This window comes from Maniola jurtina, chromosome 20 (assembly GCF_905333055.1).
Source record: "Maniola jurtina chromosome 20, ilManJurt1.1, whole genome shotgun sequence".
NCBI lineage: Eukaryota > Metazoa > Arthropoda > Insecta > Lepidoptera > Nymphalidae > Maniola > Maniola jurtina.
This window is the reverse complement of record NC_060048.1, coordinates 3728221-3749914: the sequence shown is the minus strand read 5'-3', so window position 1 is coordinate 3749914 and position 21694 is coordinate 3728221. Positions and strand designations below refer to the sequence as shown.

The 21694-nt window shown below is 35.9% G+C and overlaps 3 protein-coding genes across 3 annotated transcripts; all 3 read right to left on the bottom strand.

Moving 5' to 3' along the window:
* Positions 1–712: 712 nt before the first annotated feature.
* Positions 713–3917, bottom strand: LOC123875511. The gene is made up of 3 exons (XM_045921377.1): positions 3368–3917; positions 1740–1984; positions 713–1229 (listed from the first exon to the last, which is right to left on the bottom strand). Exons 1-3 carry the CDS (start codon positions 3572–3574, stop codon positions 842–844), a joined length of 840 nt encoding a protein of 279 aa, XP_045777333.1. The 5' UTR covers positions 3575–3917; the 3' UTR covers positions 713–841.
* A 1520-nt stretch (positions 3918–5437) lies between these two features.
* LOC123875512 lies at positions 5438–8369 on the bottom strand. The gene is made up of 3 exons (XM_045921378.1): positions 8045–8369; positions 6548–6783; positions 5438–5927 (listed from the first exon to the last, which is right to left on the bottom strand). Exons 1-3 carry the CDS (start codon positions 8249–8251, stop codon positions 5540–5542), a joined length of 831 nt encoding a protein of 276 aa, XP_045777334.1. The 5' UTR covers positions 8252–8369; the 3' UTR covers positions 5438–5539.
* A 778-nt stretch (positions 8370–9147) lies between these two features.
* LOC123875507 lies at positions 9148–14071 on the bottom strand. Its single transcript, XM_045921362.1, has 8 exons — positions 13985–14071; positions 13836–13867; positions 13002–13219; positions 12666–12892; positions 12173–12252; positions 10975–11189; positions 10257–10492; positions 9148–9617 (listed from the first exon to the last, which is right to left on the bottom strand). The coding sequence occupies exons 3-8, from the start codon at positions 13206–13208 to the stop codon at positions 9215–9217; spliced, it is 1368 nt and encodes a 455-aa protein (XP_045777318.1). The 5' UTR covers positions 13209–13219; positions 13836–13867; positions 13985–14071; the 3' UTR covers positions 9148–9214.
* Positions 14072–21694: the final 7623 nt, after the last annotated feature.

Below are 21694 nucleotides of genomic sequence, written 5' to 3'. Positions count from 1 at the left end.
CCCCGACCTCCGATTAGGAGGCGGACGTTCTAACCACTTGGCTATCACAGCTTTTTTGTCATCAAATCAATATCAAACATCGATTTGTTTCCTCGTTGTTAATTCGAACCGCTATAGGATATGGCTGTAGAATTGACAGACGGTCCCTTCTGGCATCAGTTCCGGCATCAGTTTTTCTTTCTACTATTAATATAGGCAGGTACCTTCCAGTGAAGAATGAATAGGCATTACCTAATCATGTCAGCGCACTCCATCTTAGGCAGCATCATCACTTGTCAGCAGGTCTGATTACAGTGAAGCGCTGAACTATAAAAAAACAAAGACAGTTCTCAGTACTGAAAATGTAAGTGATGTCAGCAGAATCCGCAAGAGTCAGTGTCAGCATACTAATTTATGTACAGATTTGTCTGTTAGCGGATTATAGCAAATTTAGCTTATAGGTAGTTAGTTCCTCGTATAACATGGAATTCTGCAAAGTAAACCATGCTTCTATTTAATATTTGAAATTAGTGCAGCGTTAGAAAATATTGTTTTTAAGTATTTGTGTTGATAATATTGTCTACAATTAGTAGGAAACTCAGGTTGGTAAATAATAATTTAATTTTAATTTTTAATTTACATTTAAAGGCTTACTAGCGATTAACTTAATAACTATAATAAATACATACTTACTTATAGATGTTTCTATCATGCTCAACTATGTTAAATCATTCAAAAGTAAACACTGCATGCAAATTCCGTACAAATACCAGAGTTACAAATAAAATATTTAAGAAAGAGGCAATTGTATAGTAGCGTAATGAACGAATTTTAATTCTCTGAAAAAGACTTATTCTATTTCTCAAAGTCCGTCAATCCAATTCAGTGTTATAAGATTTTTAAAACCCAGCTTCTTGTACATACTCCCAGCATTGGTGTTGTATGCTGCACAATACGCAACCGTATATTTTTTTTCTTTCAAATGTATATTCGATATTAGTTTCAGAACTAATCCGCCGTAGCCTTTTCTTCTGTGATTTTCCAATGTGTATAAATGACCTAGAGCGCCAATGTCTCTGAGAAAGACCCATGCTAGTAATTCTTTTCCATTGTAGAGACCGTATCCTAACTTGGATTTGATTAGGAACTCGAATAACCACTCTGAACCTGGATATTTGTGAGGCCAGGTTTCATTAACCAGTGTAACAGAATCCAAGGTTAAAAACTCGAAGTAAAATCCGGGTGGTAACCTGGAAGTTAAGTTCGTTCAAGAGTTTTGACCTTTTACCTGGGCAATAAAAGATTTATTGATCTATTTGGTACGAATACTATTTGTAATGCTATTGCGAAGAAAATATAAAAAATTAGAATTTATGCTTTGAAGTAAGATTTTTTTTACACCTTCTTTATTTGTTATCTCCCATATCTACTTGATCCAAACTTCACAGTCGCTGATCGTTCCTTCCTGTCTTGGAGACAATACGAAGAGAAACTTTCAGCTTTTAAAAAAGAATCGCGGCCTTCGAGGCCGCGTGGGCCAGGCAGTTACTATAACTTGTTTTCTGCCGTCATGTTGGCACCATTGCAAATCGCACACTAATAACCCCTAAGTTCTAAGAAATAAATCAAATAAAGCAATGGCGCGAACATAACGGCAGGAGACAAGTTATAGTGAACGGTCCGTATAACGCACAGCCTAAACCGCTGGGGTTAGAACTTGAAATTTCAACAATTCAGTGAATGACTATGAATCGTTTTACCTGGCATCATACAAAGGCGCATCTTTATCCAAAACATAAGTATTTGCCTTCGTCACATTTTTCACTGGGTCTATTTTCAGATTCTTCTCTGAATAAAGCCTGTATACACAATCTGTTACGTGTGTTGGCAAAGCGGGTATCTGATTGCATTTCCTCCAGTCTATGATGTTTGTGGTTTTCAAGGCCTCTTCTAGTTTTCTTGTATCGTCTTTGGGACATTGGACGATAATTTCATGGTATGTGTTCTGTAGAAATAAAAATATAACAAGCTGAAATATTCTTATCCGATTTTTTTTAACGGTTTTAAAACGGTTTATTTTTTATGTAAATGCATCGATAAGATGTTGATTTATGATAGTAGAGCCACCAATGGTACTACGGCCCTATGGTGGCATACCGTAGACCCACCAGTGGACAAAGCGGTGCGGCCACGGACCCGGCACTAACTTTATTTGACGATTCGAAAGAACTTTGTCAAAGTGTGTTTGATTAAAATATATTTTCCACGTTTCAATAAACAAAGGAAATTCATGTACAATACAGAGGCATAGCACTTAGAAACGACATGATATCGTTATCCTATTGCCAGATAGGTACGATAACTCCGTTGACTGATAACTGCATGAGAGGCATGAGATAATAATAGTTATGACAAATCACAAATGCAAATACCGAATAGATATCGATTGCTGGATTGACGCAGCTCAGGTTTTATCATGACCTAAGTCAATTTGAAAACGATTAATCTTAGCTATTATGAAATTGAACTCAGCAGAGGCGTAGTAGGGACTAAGTTGCATCAGCGAGGCCCTATATCGATGGCGAGGCCCCTTTTCTTTCATTTCCAAGATCTACCCAACAGATCTATCCACAGAAATCCAAATAAAGTATTTTATATCTATGGATCTATCTCACCGAAAATGCTTTGACACGACATACCTACCTACTCATAATAGTGAAAAAATATAAATGCGCTGTGGGAGAATACGGCTTGATGCAAATGATGGCTTTACGTGGTTTACGAAGAACGGGGTTGAAACATCGTCGAAACCCAGAACTAACTAGTGTTGCAGAAGTATAGGGACAGATTTGAATAATAGACACTTTCCAATTTCACTTCACTGTATTTTTGAGAATAGTTTTTACTTACAATTATTATTTCTCAATACCCGTCTTTATTCGATTCCTTCGCTATTTCTATCAGTTTGACAGATATATTTTTTAAGGTAGGTAGGTACTAGTTTTCGGGTAGCTATTTGACAAATTACCACAGAGGTAAACCAAGGTGATGTAATAGACAATTAACGTAACAATTATATCAGCTAAATGTAAAATACGACACAATATGTATTGATCTAAATAGTTAATAACTAAATGTGATTTATAATCCATTCCCGCCAATTATTTATAAATAATAATAATTAATCTGATATAGGTCTAGATGTCTATGACTCATGATGTAAGGCAGCATCTTGAGGTAGTTGTTAACACTAGTTTAGACTTTAGATCTGACTTGAATATTGAATCCAGGACCTCGTCATCCACATTCCATCATACTGACCGCTAGACTAATCAGGTAGTTGACTTAATTGAGTACAACATGAGACAGTTGTATAACTCCAGATTACCTTAATGTTAAGTGCAACCATTCCATAGTTTATGTCTCCAAAAGGACAATACACTTTGAAGCCATAATTAATGCCAGATTTCAAAAGAATCTCTTGATTTTCCAATACAAGCAAACCCAATATACTTCTCGGCCAATCAGATTTGAGCACTGTTTTTAGTTCACTCCATTTATCCACAGGAATAAAGACTAAAGGTTCGACAGACATCGTCCAACAAATAATTTAATGTAATTATATTATTACTGTCTTACTCCTGATGATTACGTAACTATAAATTGAATATAATCTAGACGTCGTCGTTGCAATATGAACTGCACTAACATACTGCAATTATTATTATCCTACCATTCAATGATAACTGCATTTAATGAAACAACTATAAAATCCGTAAACATTTTATTATTATGATGATGGAATTGCATAATATTATCTCGTATATTATCATTAAGGTTATTGGGTAATTAAGGGTAAAAAACCCTGGCCAAGTGCGAGTCAGACTCGCTCACTGAGGGTTCCGTACTCGGGTATTTTTCCAACATTTTGCACGATAAATCAAAAACTATCATACATAAAAATAAATAAAAATCTGTTTTAGAATGTACAGGTAAAGCCCTTTCATATGATACCCCACTTACTATAGTTATCGTACTTTGAAAATTGAAACACGTTTTAATTTTTTTTTAAATGATGTAACCACAAATTCGCGGTTTTCAGATTTATTCCTGTACTTGTGCTATAAGACCTACCTACCTGCTAAACATGATTCTATGTCAACGGGAAGTACCCTATAGGTTTCTTGACAGACACGACGGACAGACAGACGACGAAGTGATCCTATAAGGGTTCCGTTTTTCCTTTTGAGGTACGGAACCCTAAAAATGCTACATTATTATTTAGTAAAGATATGATTAAAACTTTACATTCTAGAAAATACTTTGCTTCGACTCGTCTGCAGCCTTTATCATATACTAGCCGATGCCCGCGACTTCGCCCGCGTGGATTTAGGTTTTTCGAAATCCCGTGGGAACTCTTTGATTTTCCGGGATAAAAGTAGCCTATGTGCTAATCCAGGATATTATCTATCTTCATTCCAAATTTCAGCCAAATCCGTCCAGTAGTTTTTGCGTGAAGGAGTAACAAACATACACACACACACACACACACACACACACACATACACACATACAAACTTTCGCCTTTATAATATTAGTGTGATTTCAGTGTACTTAGTATGTTTTACACCTTACCAACGCGGATAGAATGCGAGCATCGAAACACTTCAACGTTGAAGTAAAAAGAACTTTAACTGCCTTATTTTAAAGCTCGAGTTCACATACCTACATGTATATCTACAACCAAGTTCAAGCGAAATATTTTGTGAAATTAAAATCAATGGTACTGAATTTTCTAATTCAAATTAAGGTCTATTGGGTACATTTTCCTTTGACGCTATTGTATTTCGACCCTTGAATTCTAACGTTTTGGTAAGATTCACTGCAAAACTCCTTATAGCATGGAGAAATGATTACCTTATAGCCACACACCCCCGATCAACAGGCTTAGGTAGTTGCATGACATAAAAGCCAGCCCGCCTCCACTCGGTGCCTCACTCCGTAAGCGAACGGCATTGTTTAAAAAGTTTATATTATAGTAAGATGTAAAATCTCATACTAAGCACACTGACCTAATGTTATTACATTAACCTAAGCTTTAATTTCAGAACAACTAAAATCTAAATCACACTAATATTATAAAGGCGAAAGTTTGTATGTGTGTGTGTGTGTGTGTGTGTGTGTATATTTGTTACTCCTTCACGCAAAAACTACTGGACGGATTTGGCTGAAATTCGAAATGGAGATAGATAATATCCTGGATTAGCACATAGGCTACTTTTTATCCCGGAAAACCAAAGAGTTCCCACGGGATTTCGAAAAACCTACATCCACGCGGACGAAGTCGCGGGCGTCAGCTAGTTAAACAATAAATCTAAAACAATGAACCTAAAACTAAAAACCTTAAAAAATATAAGTAATAGGTATATTAACTAAAATCAATTATTAAAAGAAGTCCCTTTAGGCATGGTTCCGAAGATACTGGCAGCGTTCCTCCTTTGAATGGATACACTAATTCTTTGTGCAAGGTAGCTACCAGTAGCTTTAATTAATCCGTTAGTTAATTTCTATTACACCAATGCAACTCATGAACCCTTTCAAACCCTAATTTGTTGTACAAATTGGCAGCACTCAAGTTTCCTGCAGTACAGAATGCGACTGTATATTTTTTATCTTTCAACCACATATTCGATATTAATTTTAGAACTAATTCACCGTAGCCTTTTCTTCTATGTTTCTCCAGTGTAAATAAATGTCCTAGAGCACCCATCTCCTTGACAAATACCCAAGCTATTAGTTCTTCTCCACTATAAAGTCCATAACCTAACTTGGCTTTGGCCAGTAATTCGTAGTACCATTCTGAACCTGGGTGTTTGTGTGGCCATTTATCATTGACCATTTGTGCGCAATCCGGAGTTAAGAGCTCGAATGAGAATCCGGGAGGTAGCCTGAAAGATTAAATTTTGGTTAGATATTGAAGTATGTGGTGCTAGGTATAGGGTGTGACCAGAACTCTAGCAAAAACGAATACAGGTGACAGTACTGATGATTACTGATAAGGTACCATAAAAAACTACGAAAAAAATTGGAAAAATCCTGTATTTTTAAGGTTCACAATATGCAAATAAAACACCTGACTGACGCTAGAGGTCAACGAACGTTTCGTAAATAGGTCACTAGAAGTCGTTGCGGGGCATGGACCCGAGTTTTGCACGCTATACAATACGTACGATTAGTTTGATGTCATCTACCCCCTAGCACCTTGGAAATCTCTATCTATCTATTATGCTCTGTAGTCTATCTATTGCCACTCCAACCTTGTAACCTGTTGAGCTTTTTTTTTGAAGAATATTAGTCGTGTTATTCCTGGCTAATATTCCCCTTTCCCCTCCAATTAAGCGTAAAGCTTGTGGTAGGAGTAGGTACAACAATAGTGCAACGGGTGGGGTTTGAACCGCCGACCATTCATAATCCAGTCTGCTCCACAACCGTTGAGCTATTGAGGCTCTATTGATCTCTCTGAATAGACACTTGCTTATAGAAAAGAAGAAGAGATAAGACCGTTTACCTGACATCGTACGGGGGCGCTTCATTATCCAAAATATAAGTGACGGTGGTGTTTATGTTGGTCAATTTAAGATTCTTCTCCAAAGACAATCTTTGTACACAATCCCTTACGTGTTCGGGTGTAAAAGGCACCTCATCGCACCTCCCCCAGTCAATAATGTTGGTGGTCCTCAACGCCTCTTCAAGTTCTCGGGTATCATCGTTAGGACATTGGACGATGACTTCGTAAAATTTATTCTGTAGAAACAACATAGGTATCATACAGTCATGATCAACCCATTGCCGGCTCATTACTGATCATGGGTCTCTTCTCAGAGTGAGAAGAGACCAAGAGGCCAGTACGCTGGCCCAATGTGGATTGGCAGACTTCACACAACGTAGAGTACATGGAGAATTCTCAGTCATGCAGGTTTCCTCACGATGTTTTCCTTCACCGTTACATTTCAAACATAGGTATAGGTAGGTCTAACAAGAACTAGATAATCTGAATATTTTAGCCTTGGCTGCAATCACACCTGATGGTAATGTAGTCATGCAGCCTAAATTCCATGGACCATCGACGTGCATGTGAATACCTTGAAAAACAAAAAATTATACATCGATACAAAAAAGCGAAGCGGGCGCTTGACGATTATTTTCGTTGCAATGCAAGATTGTAGAAAACCATGCGAAGAGCCAGCTGGTTCCTACGGTACAGGTATCCCTCCACCAATATTTCAAATTTTGAGGAGCCGTATTGGTACTTATGGTATATTCTACGCATACATTAACCCGTGAAATTATACAGCACACAATAGTTACGCATGTTACCTATTTATGACACAATGATCGTTTTATTTTGTTCTCTAATTAACGTATGGGATTCCCGGCAGATGTTTACTCAGATAGTGAGAACCTAATACAGAGGCAACAGGAAAATGAGTATTTTTTAATTAGTCACAGAGCATCTGCATGACATTAGTAACTATGATGTATGTAATATTTAGGTAAATAAACATTCATTGCCTGCTGTTGGTAGGTAGTTAGCTTCTTAGAATTGTAGGTATTTAATAAGATGTTTTAATTATAATTAGTTATTAATCTTTTGTGGAAATAAATTATTTGTATTTGTATTCTTATCTACGAGTAGGCATACCTATTATTTATTTTACCCATATTAAACTTTATTTTAAATGCGAAAGTGTGTCTTCTGTCTGTCTGCTAGCTTTCACGGCCTAACAGTTTAACCGATTTCAACGAACAACTTAAGTCAATACATATTTTATCCTACTAATATTATAAATGTGAAAGTGTGGATGTTTGTACATTTGTTACTCAATCACGCAAAAACTACTGGACGGATTTGGCTGAAATTTGGAATGGAGATAGATCACATATACCATGGATTAACACATAGGCTACATTTTATCCTGGAATATCTAAGAGTTCCCGCGGGATTTTGAAAAACGTAAATCGATAATCAATCGTTATCGTAAAACGATAGTAAAACCACGCTTACCTTAATATTAAGAGCAACAATTCCATTATTCACATTCCCGAAAGGGCAATACACTCTAAAGCCGTAATCAACACCGCATTTCAAAATGTACTCTTGAGTGTCCAGTACAAGATAACCAGATAAGCTCCTCGGCCAATCAGATTTGAACGCTAACTTGAGTTCACTCCATCTATCCACAGGCATGAAGACTAAGGGATCACCAGACATTGTTGAATAAATTATTTATTTTATTATACTTTGTATGGTCAAAACGTCCTTACTGGTTGAACTGACCTTGCGTACTGTTATTCCGTATGCTGCACTCATATTTAGGACGTGTCATTTGTAGAGAACATAATCATATTCTAAAGTCAGTCCTCTATCTCAGATGCTCGTTGCTTTTTGTTTTGATTTTGTATCGATGAAAAAAACATTATAAGGAAACCAATGTGCTTAAGATTTCTCCATCATACGCTACGTAATGGCGGTGGTTTTCTCAGCTGAAATGCATGGAAAACCGTATTTTAAGTAAATTTTTAGGTATTTATTTGAGTTTATTTGTAAATATTTGTATTTTTCTCTGTTATGTTGCTGTGTTTTATTCGGCGTAAAATCAATGGGTGTTTGTTGATTGCGCTATGGTCCCAAATAAAAGAATTTTATTTATTCATTTTATCTTAATAATTATAATTAAGAGGGCTCTCTCCGTCACTCGTTTCATACAATCGTAGTTCCAATTTCATTTGAATACTAAGCAACCAAAGTCCATGAAATTTTGCAGACATATTCTAGAAACTAATATCTATGTCTGTGGTTTTCCAGATTTCTGTTAAAATATTCGGTTTCAAAGTTACGCGGTCTTAAAAATTTTCATACAAATCTTTGAGCCCCTGTAATTTTAAAACTACATATATTTAGAAAAATCTAAAACACCACAGACACAGATATTAGTTTCTAGAATATGTCTGCAAAATTTCATGGACTTTGGTTGCTTAATATTCAAATGAAATTGGAACTACGATTGTATGAAACGAGTGACGGAGAGAGCCCTGTTAATTAGATGTGCTCAGTAATTAATAGGTTGAGATGACGATAATATGATTTGTTTTTAAAGGAACTTTAAGTATTTACGTTCGTCCTGCGACATAAGATTTCTCGAAAATGAAACTCTGAGTTCGTAATTCTAACACTTTATTCTTTTTCAATAAACAACCACGTATCAAATCCAGTCCTTTCAAAATTTAATTTATCGAACAACTTCTGTGCCTTTAAATTATTTTCCAGCGTATAGCCTAGGACATCTTTTCCCTTGCTAAGTTGATCGTTTACTGCAACCTTCAGAATATGCTCAGCGTAACCTTTTCTTCTATGCTCTTCTATAGTGTAAAGATGAGTTAAAGATCCTTCCCAGCTAATTGTTACCCAGGCTAGTGGAGAGTCATCTATTGTAGAGTAAAGGGCATATATCAGGTGGTTTTCAAGCAATGATTGGAAGAATTTGTAAGATCTCTCACTGTGAAATGTCCATGTTTGGTCAACAATATGCAAATGTTCAGGTTTTAACTCAGCTACGTACGTATCTGGTGGATTATTTCTAAAAAAATAAAAGCATTTATTATAGTGATATTGTTAATAATAGGTTTATAATAATATATTATGCAAAATATACGAGACGATTTATGTAGATAAAGTTTATTGTACTGTTTGTTTGATAATGTGCATTGCACAATGATAATAATTGTAGTATAGAAGCAGGCGTTATTTTGCGGAGTTCCTTGTACAATGATAATTGATAACCTATTTAACAATATTAATTATTGTTCATTTATAACACTAAATAATTCTGATCTTACGTAAGGGAATATATTAGGTACTAGCTGTGCCCGCGACTTCGTTCGCGTGGAATAGGGACTTTTCGGGCAGCATATTTTGAAAAATTGACATAACTTTTTTATTTATGAACCGATTGACATGAAATAAACACTAAGAATGTTAAGTGAAGCTTACTACAATATATTAGTGAAAACCGTATCTAAATCGAGTAAGCCGTTTCTGATATTAGCGTGCACAAACACACAGACAAACAGACAAACAGACAAAAAAAATTAATTACAATTTCTACCACTTTTCTACAATTTTATTATATGATTGTATAGATTTCAAGGTGGAACTATTTACAGAGATTTACCAGTTTTTAGAGTTTGTATGTCTCTACAAGTTATATGTCTCTTACCTAATATCAAATTGTTTCGAACTTTTGTCTAAGAAATGTTTCAAGGCTTTATTCCCTTCAGTTTTCACTTTTATGCCAATCGGTTTCTCCAATCTGCGCATACATTCTTCAACAACAAGACTTGCCGAAGAGACAAAAAGACCTTCAGTCCATTTAATAATTTTTGTATGAGCCAGTGCTTTTTCAATTTTATTAATGCTTTTTATTGGGTGTATCATAACTTCATACACGACATCCTAAAACAAATAAATAATTAGTTGAAAGTTCATTATATTAATTCATTCTTTCATCTTATATTTTCATGGCTTTGAGTTACGGCACTCATAATAAAGAGATAAGTAAGATTTTGAATGTTTAGATCATTACTGGAATTAATTTTGTTATTTTCACAGAAATAGGCAATAATATAGACACACAATCAAAGATCAATAAGGTTCGTTTTAATAATTAATATATCATGCAAACTGGAGAAGACAGACGATAACTAGAAGAAGGTGGAAGAGACTAATACGCACAAAGAGTTATAATATCGCAGGATGATGACGGTGATCTTCACTTACCATCAGGTGACATCCCAAAATCATCATATCATAGGGATAGTATTTAGCGATAAGGCCGCCTTTTTGTACGGTCTACATTTTAAGTTTTCTTTTTTGTAACCTGTCATTTGTATTTTGTGGTGCAATAAACTATATAAATAAATAATAGTTTCACTTACCTGGTTGAAATATATAGCTACAAATCCACTAGTCATATCACCTTCTGGAGAGTATACTCTAACGTTACAGAATTCAGTCAGATTGGGATATGAGATTTGAGTGTCTAGAAAACAGTATGCGACCACGTCTTCTGGCCAATTGTTTCGATATAGATCTCTGAGTTCACGCCATTTCTTTCGAGGAATCTCCACTAAAGGTTCCATGTCTTGTGCTGCTGTAATAAAATTTTTGAATATATCAGAATATATGCAAAGATGTATCTATGGTAGCTTGTAAATTTTCAATCCCTTCTTTAGATTGAAACTATAATAAATATCCTTAGTTCCTTACTTAATCCATATCCACACTACCTAATATTATAAATGCGAAAGTGTGTCTGTGTGTATGTTTAACCGATTTTGGCGAAATTCGGTAATCTTGCATTTCGGGAAAAGAAACAGATTAGGCACTTTTTATCCCGGATAATCAAAGAGTTCCCACGGGATTTTTAAAAACCCTATATCCACGCAGACGAAGTCGCGAGCATCATCTAGTTATAAATAATGATCTAAACTTATGACTTTTCTAAATAAGTATATGTACTTAATATACAAATATACAACATATCACATCACACAACATTTAACAACATTCAAATCTCAAGTCGGCACTAAAGAAGTTTTCACTTGAAAAATTACATGTGCCTAAGTAAATGAATGTCTGTGATTTCGAACCAACTTCCTGAAGGAGATGGTTCTCAAATCTCAATCCGGTGCGTTTCTATACGAACACTAGATGATGCTTGCAACTTCGAGTGTGAACTGAAAAGTACTAATTGTGGGATGTGTGACCGCTATTCTTAAATAAAACACTCAGGTTCGTTAGCTCAATTTTTTTATTCTTTTGAAATAGCTAACCACTCACAATATCCACCTCTTTTAAAATTTAATTTATCGAATAACTTCTGTGCCTTCACATTCTTTTCCAGCGTGAAGCCTATCACATCTTTGCCTCTACTCAGTTGATCGTTCACAGCAACCTTCAGAATATACTCAGCATAACCCTTCCTTCTGTGTTCTTCTATAGTTTATAGGTGTGTCAAAGAAGCTTCCCAACTTAATGTTACCCAAGCTAATGGAGAGTTATCTTTTATAGAGTAAAGGACATAAGTGAGGTGGTTTTCAAGGAGTGATTGGAAGAATTTGTAAGACCACTCACAGTGATATGTCCATGTTTGGTCAACAATATGCAAATACTCAGGTTTCAATTCAGCCACGTACGTTTCTGGTGGGCTATTGCTAAAAAGTTTATGGCATTTATTATGATATTATTAATAATGGACTCATAATAATATATTATCTAGAATACAAAGAAACAGTTGATATTCTTTATTATGAGTATATCAACTGCTTCTTTTGTAAGTGTAATAGGTAAAATTTAATTTTAAAAAAAAATTATGCGTATTTGCTCGGTGAAGTATAATAATTTATAGTTAGAGAACTTATAGAACCCACGATTCTCAAAGCTAAGGGAATGACAAGTAAAGAATGAAAGAAAAAAACCAGAGCAAAAGCAGTCAGTGCTATAAAGTTTCTTAAATTTTACTGGATTACGTTACGTTTACCCTGTATTTTATTAGTGGGTAGGACTGATTTTTATGTCTTTCAAACCCCCATTTGGTTTCAACATTCTAGAAGAAATAAAATCTCACCTTACATCGAAAGGTTTTGAATCTCTGTCTAAAAAGTATGTAAAAGATGAATTTCCAGCCCTATCAATTTTAATTCTAAGTGGTTTTTCCAGTCTTCGTAAACATTGTTCAACAGCACGACTCGCTGAACTGACATAAGGAACTGCACTCCAGTCAATGATTTTCGTATAAACTAGAGCCTTTTCAATTTTGTCCAAAGACTTTAAAGGGAATATCATAACTTCACCCTTAAATTTAAAACATTACACTCCTTAATAATTATTAAACAGTCGTATATAAAAGAAGTAAAACTATAACGAAATCTGGATTTGAACTACCTATTCGCTTACTACTTACCAGAGTAAAACATATTGCAACACATCCAATAGTGATGTCAGCATCGGGAGAGTATACATTTAGATTACAGAATTTAGCTAGATTGGGGTATGTGATATGAGTGTCTAGCAAGCAGAATGCAACTGCATCGCCTGGCCAATTATTGTTTCTATACAAATCTCTGAGTTCAGGCCATTTGCTTTGATGAATTTCTACTAAAGGTTCCATATTTGCTGTTGCTGCAATAAATTTTTGAATATCAGCAGTATGCGAAGATAAGTAAATGTCAGTTTGTATATTTCTTATTCCACTGCAAGTTAGTCCTCGATTGCGATCGCATCTGGTGGTAAGTGATGATGCAGTCTAATATGGAAGTAGGCTAATTTATTTCAAATAAGTAGGTATTATTATACCAGTAGCTTATTTTATGCAAAATGTTCATAAACTATTGCCTATAACTTTCTTGGATGAACCCTTTTCTATTGGTGAAAACCGTGTCAAAACCCGTACAGTAGGTAGGTAAGTAATTTCTGATATAAGCCCGAATAAACAGGTCCGAACTCAGCGCGGTGGGGGACTTTAATCACACTATCACGCTTCACACTAATATTACAAAGGCGAAAGTTGTGTGTATGTGTGTGTGTGTGTGTGTATGTTTGTTCCTCCTTCACGCAAAAACTACTGGACGGATTTGGCTGATTGGAATCGAGATAGATAATATTCTGGATAAGCACATAAGCTACTTTTTATCCCGGAAAATCAAAGAGTTTCCACGGGATTTCGAAAAACCTAAATCCACGCGGGCGAAGTCGCGGGCATCGGCTAGCTTATAATATTGTAACTTGATTTACTTACCTCTATCTACGTCTTGGAATGCGGTTCATGCTCTATAACAGAATTAAATTGCCAATTTTGATCTTAGTTGTTGTACTATGTATTGTGACTAAGAAATGAAAAGACAATCTAAAAAAATTAATACAAATTGGTAGTTGGTAGGTACTTACCAAAAATGTTACTATCTTTTGTTGATGTTATTACATTAAACTCTCGCTATAAAATCACTGCTAGTTGCAGCAGTGGCTCCACTATGACTGAGAGTGAAACAGGATGTCGGTAAAGCAGTAGCTCATACTCGTCATAATATACATATTCTTACCTGCTCCAGCCCTAAACCTCTGGCACTGGGGACAGACCTGTACCTGTGATTAGATAGATTATATAGCCACGTGAGAGTTTCACGTTTCGAGCTGCTCATCCTGAATCGTTCATAGCGAACAACAGGTCATCATCATCAACCAATGGAAATTCACTGCTGGCAGCTGGATATAAGTCTCTTGTAGAAATTTCCACACCCTATAGTCTTGCAACCATCCTACACATAAAGACCACCCGGAGGCCGCTTAGCTACCGATACTTAAGAAATCTGCCATACCCCTACCAAGTTAACCCGCTACCATCGGTCAGTTACCACTTGCTAACATTTTAATTGATTTTAAAAAAGTGTGTACTAACTGTCTCTATGGACTTCGTCTGCGATGGCGTTTGCTGGCGCGCGTGCTGTGCTTGTTTAGAGTGTTTTTTTTTGTTAAGAGTGGCTGGTTTTTGTGTTAGTTGGTGTTTTTTGGTGGTGGAACTGACTGGGAAGCGCTCTAAAGGGGCGCCGCGCGTATGTCGGCGGGCGCCGGCGCAGACGGAGTCCATACTTGTATAAATTCAATAACTTGAAAATATCACAAACTTGACATTGGCTAATCAGAGTAAAGCCAGATTTAAAGAAAAAAAAAACTGTCTCTATTTTCAAAATTTTATGCAAACATGATTTTGTTGTAACTCCTCTACCTGTTTGTAGTTTAGTGGGTACTAGTTATAGTATCAGAGCCATCTATGAAAAAAGGTACACACTATGTATAACTAGGTAACAACAGCTGATGATAATACAAGCAATATGGCCCCACATGACTAAACAACCAAATGTCGCCAATTTCAATTTATATTATGGACTAACCATAAACAGATCTTTCTAAAAAATGTTTAAAACCATCACCGTTTCAAATAATTTTGAATTAGGGAGAAATAAAAAACCTAAACAAGTGTAAATTAAAAATAACACCCCCGACAAGTTTAGTGAAGGTTACTAGAAAAGAGCTGATAACTTTCAAACGGCTGAACCGATTTTCTTGGATTATAGCTAAGAACACTATCGATCAAGCCACCTTTCAAAGAAAAGAAACTAAATTAAAATCGGTTCATTAGTTTAGGAGCTACGATGCCACAGACAGATACACAGATACACACGTCAAACTTATAACACCCCTCTTTTTGGGTCGGGGGTTAAAAACTTACAAAAATTGTTTTCGCCAGATTTTGTACTCTAGCAATCTAGTCACCTTGATGTCAGGTCGCCATTTTTGGAAGAACGATCGTGGTTTTTTTTTAATTTATAGACTAGCGCTTGGCTGCAATCAGACCAGACTGATGCAGCCGAAAGCATTCTAGTCACAACACTGCGGCAGGGCCGATTTAGACTGGGACCTTAGGATTTAGACTGGACTTCGTCTGTGATGGCGTTTGCTGGCGCGCATGCTGTGCTTGTTTGGAGTGTTTTTTTGTTAAGAGTGGCTGGTTTTTGTGTTAGTTGGTGTTTTGTGGTGGTGGAACTGACTGGGAAGCGCTCTAAAGGGGCGCCGCGCGTATGTCGGCGGGCGCCTGCGCAGACGGAGTCCATACTTGTATAAATTCAATAACTTGAAAATATCATAAACTTGACATTGGCTAATCAGAGTAAAGCCAGATTTAAAGAAAAAAAAAAAGGATTTAGACTTTAGATTTATTAAAAGTGGAGGAGAAAACTCATACCAGAAGGGAGTTCCATATCCTAGCAGTTCGAATAAGAAAGTTCGTAGTAATTTCCGTAGGTGTCAAAATGTGCGTAAGTAAACCCCGCGTCAATATTTATGTAGTTACGGGTATATGTCACACGAACAAACGCACAAAGTCTTCACATGCCGAGTGTAAGTTTGCCTACGAGTAAGTACTATGGAAACTTTACGTGAAGCCAAAGGGAGCTAATCGGGGACGGAGAGATACTGTTAGGTAAAACTTCGTGCAAGCTAAGCAAAGTCTGCCTACCTACTGCGTTTTCAAGCTCCACTTCATGTAGTAAAATGATGTTCTAGGGACTACAGGGAAGAGAAAAGCCAAAGATAGAACGCTTTGGAAGAGAATGTCGAAAGGAAAGGAAAGGCGTACCCACCAAAAACATTTCATGTAAAATGTTGCCAAGACTCACAAGTTCATAATGCTTTCACTGTTAAAAAGTGATGAGATCTCTAGTAGAGCCAAGCCCCTAGCTGAGCTTAGAATTGCGCTGCCCATGGGACCTATCCCAAGTCCAAAGTATATAGCTCTTAAATGCTCTTGAGTATATCACATTTATAACAATAAAGAACAAATAACTCTACTTACAAGCTCTGATTTTACAAACCCTAAATCTTGGTTAAAAAAGGACGGCTTGGCCGTTTAATGTTCGTGGTACTTTTATCTGATATGACATTTAAGCCCGGAATAGCTTGTGCGACAATCATGAAGTATAATAAAAATTAGTAATTGTCGAACAAACTATTCCTTATGACCTTAATATAATATGTTATGCCATGTAATGCTTTCACGAACATTAAACGGCCAAGCCGTACTTTTTTAATCAAGATTTAGGGTTTGTAAAATCAGAGCTTGTAAGTAGAGTTATTTGTTCTTTATTGTTATAAATGTGATATACTCAAGAGCATTTAAGAGCTATATACTTTGGACTTGGGATAGGTCCCATGGGCAGCGCAATTCTAAGCTCAGCTAGGGGCTTGGCTCTACTAGAGATCTCATCACTTTTTAACAGTGAAAGCATTATGAACTTGTGAGTCTTGGCAACATTTTACATGAAATGTTTTTGGTGGGATTTCATTTCTTTTTGGCAGGTGCCCTAGATTTTTTTTTTGGATCTATTTTTTGTAGGTACCTACATCATTTTCATGGCCCGCTCTCTATCGTTACCTCTTTTTTTAAAAGCTTTTATTCTTGCAATGTATGTAACTATGTTTGTTTGGGTGGAATCTTGCAACTCAATTTTAAAGCAGATATATCAAATTTCAGTCTTTTAGGACTTCAGGAAACACATTTTTTAAATTTACAGACTGGGAAAAGTTTATTTTCCTGTTGTTTTAATGAAATCCCTAGCCTACATACCAAATTTCAGTCTTCTAGGACTTAGGGAAGTATTTTAGAACTTTTGACTAGAGGGGTTTTGAATGGCAATAAATCTGAAACCATAACAGGTAGACAATTGATACTTGGCACGTTTGATAAGTCTGTCAAGGACATATTATCCTGAAAATATCAGCATTCTAGCGATAGACTTTACAAATAATTTGCTTCCCCCATACGTGGGAGTGGAGGGGGAAATTTTTAAATTTCTTAATTTTCCTGTAGTTTGTATGCAATTTCTAGTGTACACACCAAATTTCAGTCTTCTAGGACTTCGGGAAGTACCCTAGAATTACAGACTAGAAGTTTTGACTGTCAATAAATCTGAAACTATAAAAGCTAGACAATTGATACTCAATGCGTTTAATAAATCTGCCCAGGACATCTTATCCTGAAAATATCAGCTTTCTAGCGACAGATTTTACAGATTTGCTTCACCCGTAAGAGGCGTAGAGGGGGGGCATTTCCAATTTCTTAATTTTCCTGTAGTTTGTAGTCAATTTCTAGTCTACATACCAAATTTCAGTCTTCTAGGACTTCGGGAAGTACCTTAGAGGTTTTGAGTAGAGGTTTTGATGATCATCAGTGAGGGACGAAATCGGCGTATTTTAGGTATCAATAAATCTGTAACCATAAAAGCTAGATATTTGATATTTAGTATATTTAGTAAATTTGCTGAGGACACCTTATACTGAAAATTTCAGCTTTCTAGCGTCATCCAGACCGAAGTTATGACGGGTCGAAAATACGGCGAAACACTTCGAGAAAAAGGTACGTAGCGCCCCGGCCGCCGTTTGGCTCGTCTTGGCGGGGGCACTGCCGTGCCCCCTGATGTCGAAAGACACTGGGGCTTTACAACGTCTACCGATCGATGCAAGATGATATTATATTATTATACTTATTAATTTTAAAATTACAGACTGTATTTTATAAACCAGTAAATAAAGTTATAAGTCGAGATACCTAGTTTATTTTATTTTAATTTAATGTAACTTTTATCCCTCTCTCTTCTACGAGATAAGACTAATGCGGTTCCAGTCGACGGGATCTCCCTTAGGCACCCCGTAGGTACCTACGGGGTATCTAACTGGGTACGGGGTACATTCCTCGGGTCACATGACCAAGTGAGCCCCGCCGGCACTCTCTTAGGAAAATTGTAAATAAATGATAACATTAATTTAAAACACAGCAGCCTAAAATGAAACAAACATTTGCACCACTGCGGTGCCATTAGGATCGTGTGAATGAGACCTTATGTAATAGACCGTTTACATTATGCATGGGTTGACTGTAATCCTATTGAACCTGAATTAATAGTACCTAGGTACTCTATCATCGTCTCTAGGTATATTCTTAAGGTTCTTTTGTAGATTTTTTTTTTTACATTCAAATAAACTTTTACAAGTGCTTTTGAATGTTATGTACTTACATGTAGAGATTTTGCCTATTTTAGGTGTTTTGGGGTTCCAGATCTCCTTATCCAAGACCGAAATGGATCTCTTTATATTAAACTTCATAAAAAACTTAACAGATGGGGTAAGTTTTTTTTTTCAGAACCAATTTAGGGTAACAACCTGAAATTTACACAGAAATTTATATAGCTGAAAGTCGCATATTGTCGTAATATTAACATTTTAGTATAAAACATTATGTAGCTTTCGAAGTATATTTGCATACTAAAAGTCCTACCTACTAACACTAACTTATCAAAGCCTAAAAGGTACAATCTTGAAAGGCAATAGATGGAGAGTCTCATGGAAAAGTCAAATATACTTAATTTATAATGTCACAAAATAGTTTGAAGTTGATATATTAGTCAGAGAAATAGTCCAATTAACGAAAAACTTAAAAAGTTCTTTGAATCCAAATTAAAGTTTTAACCAATAGATGAAAAATTTCGTGAAGAACATAATTCTACATTCAACGGGACATTTAACAGCGCCTTTGTTTCTGAGGTTTTGATTTTCTATCTGTACCTGTAAAGTTGTCTGTACTTATACCTGTAATGTTCAACGCGACATGTAACTGTGCCTTTATGTCTCTGTGGAGTTGATACATTACTCAGAGACGTGGTCCAATTAGCAACAAACGAGCTGTACCTAGCTACTCTAGCCCAGATTAAAGTGTTCTTTGCATTTAAATGCGTCATTATATAACATAATGATACCCGAATTTATTTATGAACTAGCTGATGCCCGCAGCTTCGCCCGCGTGGATTGGTCAGATCCCCTGCAGCATCAGGATTGAGGAGTTGGACTCCAAATTTTTTATGAAAGAATATCGCAAAGATCCTCTATCGATTAAAAAAGAAATGACGCAAATAGGTTCAGAAATCTCGGAGATTTCGGTGTACATAGGTAGAAAAACACAACTCCCTTTTTGAAAGTCGGTTAAAAAGTAGCCTATGTTACTCCCTGGTCAATTCTCTACTTGTCTGTGAAAATCCCGTCAAAATCGGTTCAGCCGTTCCCAAGATTAGCCTTTTCAAACAGACAGACAGACAGACAGACAGACAGACAAAAATTTTAAAAACGTGTGATTCAGTTATAGTATCGTTCAAATAACCATATGACCTTAATATGCGGTAGTTATTTCGAAATTACAGACAGACACTCCAATTTTATTTATTAGTATAGAGTATAGATTAGTATAGATTCAAATAACCATATGATCTTAATATGCGGTAGTTATTTCGAAATTACAGACAGACACTCCAATTTTATTTATTAGTATAGATAAGTATTTTGGAATCTTTTAAATCCTTATCCACACGACACCGCCAAAATCTTTGTAAAAAAATTCGTGGCAGCCATTTTGAATTTTTTATTATTTGTTAATATATCGGCAATTGAAATACTCTGGAAAAATTTCAACTCTCTACCTATACCTACCTTCAGTAAATACAGCCAGCTGACGGACAGACAGACGGACCGACAGACGGACGGATAACGGAGGCTTAGTAATAGGGTCCATTGGCATGACTTCGGGTACGGAAGCCTTATGTAACTAGGATTTTTAATTTCACACTTTAATGTTTAGGCCGATTCACACTAATTGCGTACACGTAACACGTGCGTAGTGACGCGCGTAAACCCCTAACACACCGGGTCACGCATACGTCTACGCTTTACGCAAGCGGTGTGCCATGTTTCTTTCATACAGTTCCATACATTACAACGCAATAGTACGCGCTACGTCTTCGCTTACGCAACGCTTACGCATCCTGTGTGAACGAGCTATTATTGTAAAAATTCTTTATAATCATTGAGTTTACCTATGAGTTTAGTAAAATGGACATCTTTCCTACTGACCTTCTATTTAAAAGCCTTCATGTCGAAGGTAAACAAAAGAAAATTCAAGAAATAAGTAAATCTGTTTTTCCTTTCGATTTCATAAATCTTATATTTTATACTAATAATAATTTCGCAAGATATTCATTATTTTGCATTTACGAATCTTGTGAATTACTTTACTGTCAGAATTATCATGATTTGTGGGCAACTAGAAGTGGCAATAGCAATCTAAAGTTTTAAATGTAGCAAATTAATTTTGGAATCTTACGTACTTTAATAACTGGGGAGCTAGTGACTATTTAGGTATGGGTATGCTTTACTTAGTATTTTGTATGTATTAGACAAAGTAAGTTTGAAGCTTGAGTAGAAATGGGATAAAAAAGGTGGCAAGATCATGACACTGATTTGATGTGATGAATAAACTTCATAAGTGATTTGCTCGTTTCTTGTATAGTTATTAAGATAAAGAAACTTTTATCTGACATCGAATCCTTGAAATGATGATAATACTTACCATAAGTCAACAGCAAGAGTTAGTTTTTAGGGAAGTCAAAAAGCATTGGCACTATATTGCCAGACACGAGCGAATTATTAAAAAAAAAAAACATAAATTATGCACTCAGCAAACAAAAAGTGGTGCATTAAATAAAAAGGACAAAGGTCAGCTTTTTTATTTTCTTAGTAACCTAGTGACAATGGTCTGCCAGATTTGTTTTCTACTCCGTATCTAATACATAATATTATAAAATGATTGATTATGTAATGATTGGTAAGTTTGTGAATTTGTTTACAGGAAGTAATCTTTGGCACTATTGAACCAATTTTGAAAATTCTATCAAGCGGAAGATTCCTGAGTGAATTAGGCTATATTTTATTTTCAAAATAGTAAGAGCTCCCTACGAAAACCGTAATAAACTAGCCATGCGAAGCTGGGATGGGACGCTAGTTTATTATAAAAACACTAATTCAACTTTTTTTATTCTGCCACCAGTTCCCTGTCTATAAGAAGTTAGAGCAGTAGCTCCAATTTACATCACCAAATCATGAAAACTTGTGCGAAATACAATTAATTTTAACTGTTAAGGTTGCAGAAACAGAATTCTACAAGCAAATATAACTATTAATAATGTTGGTTTTCGAACAGTAAAGTTATCTCGCTTTGTTTTC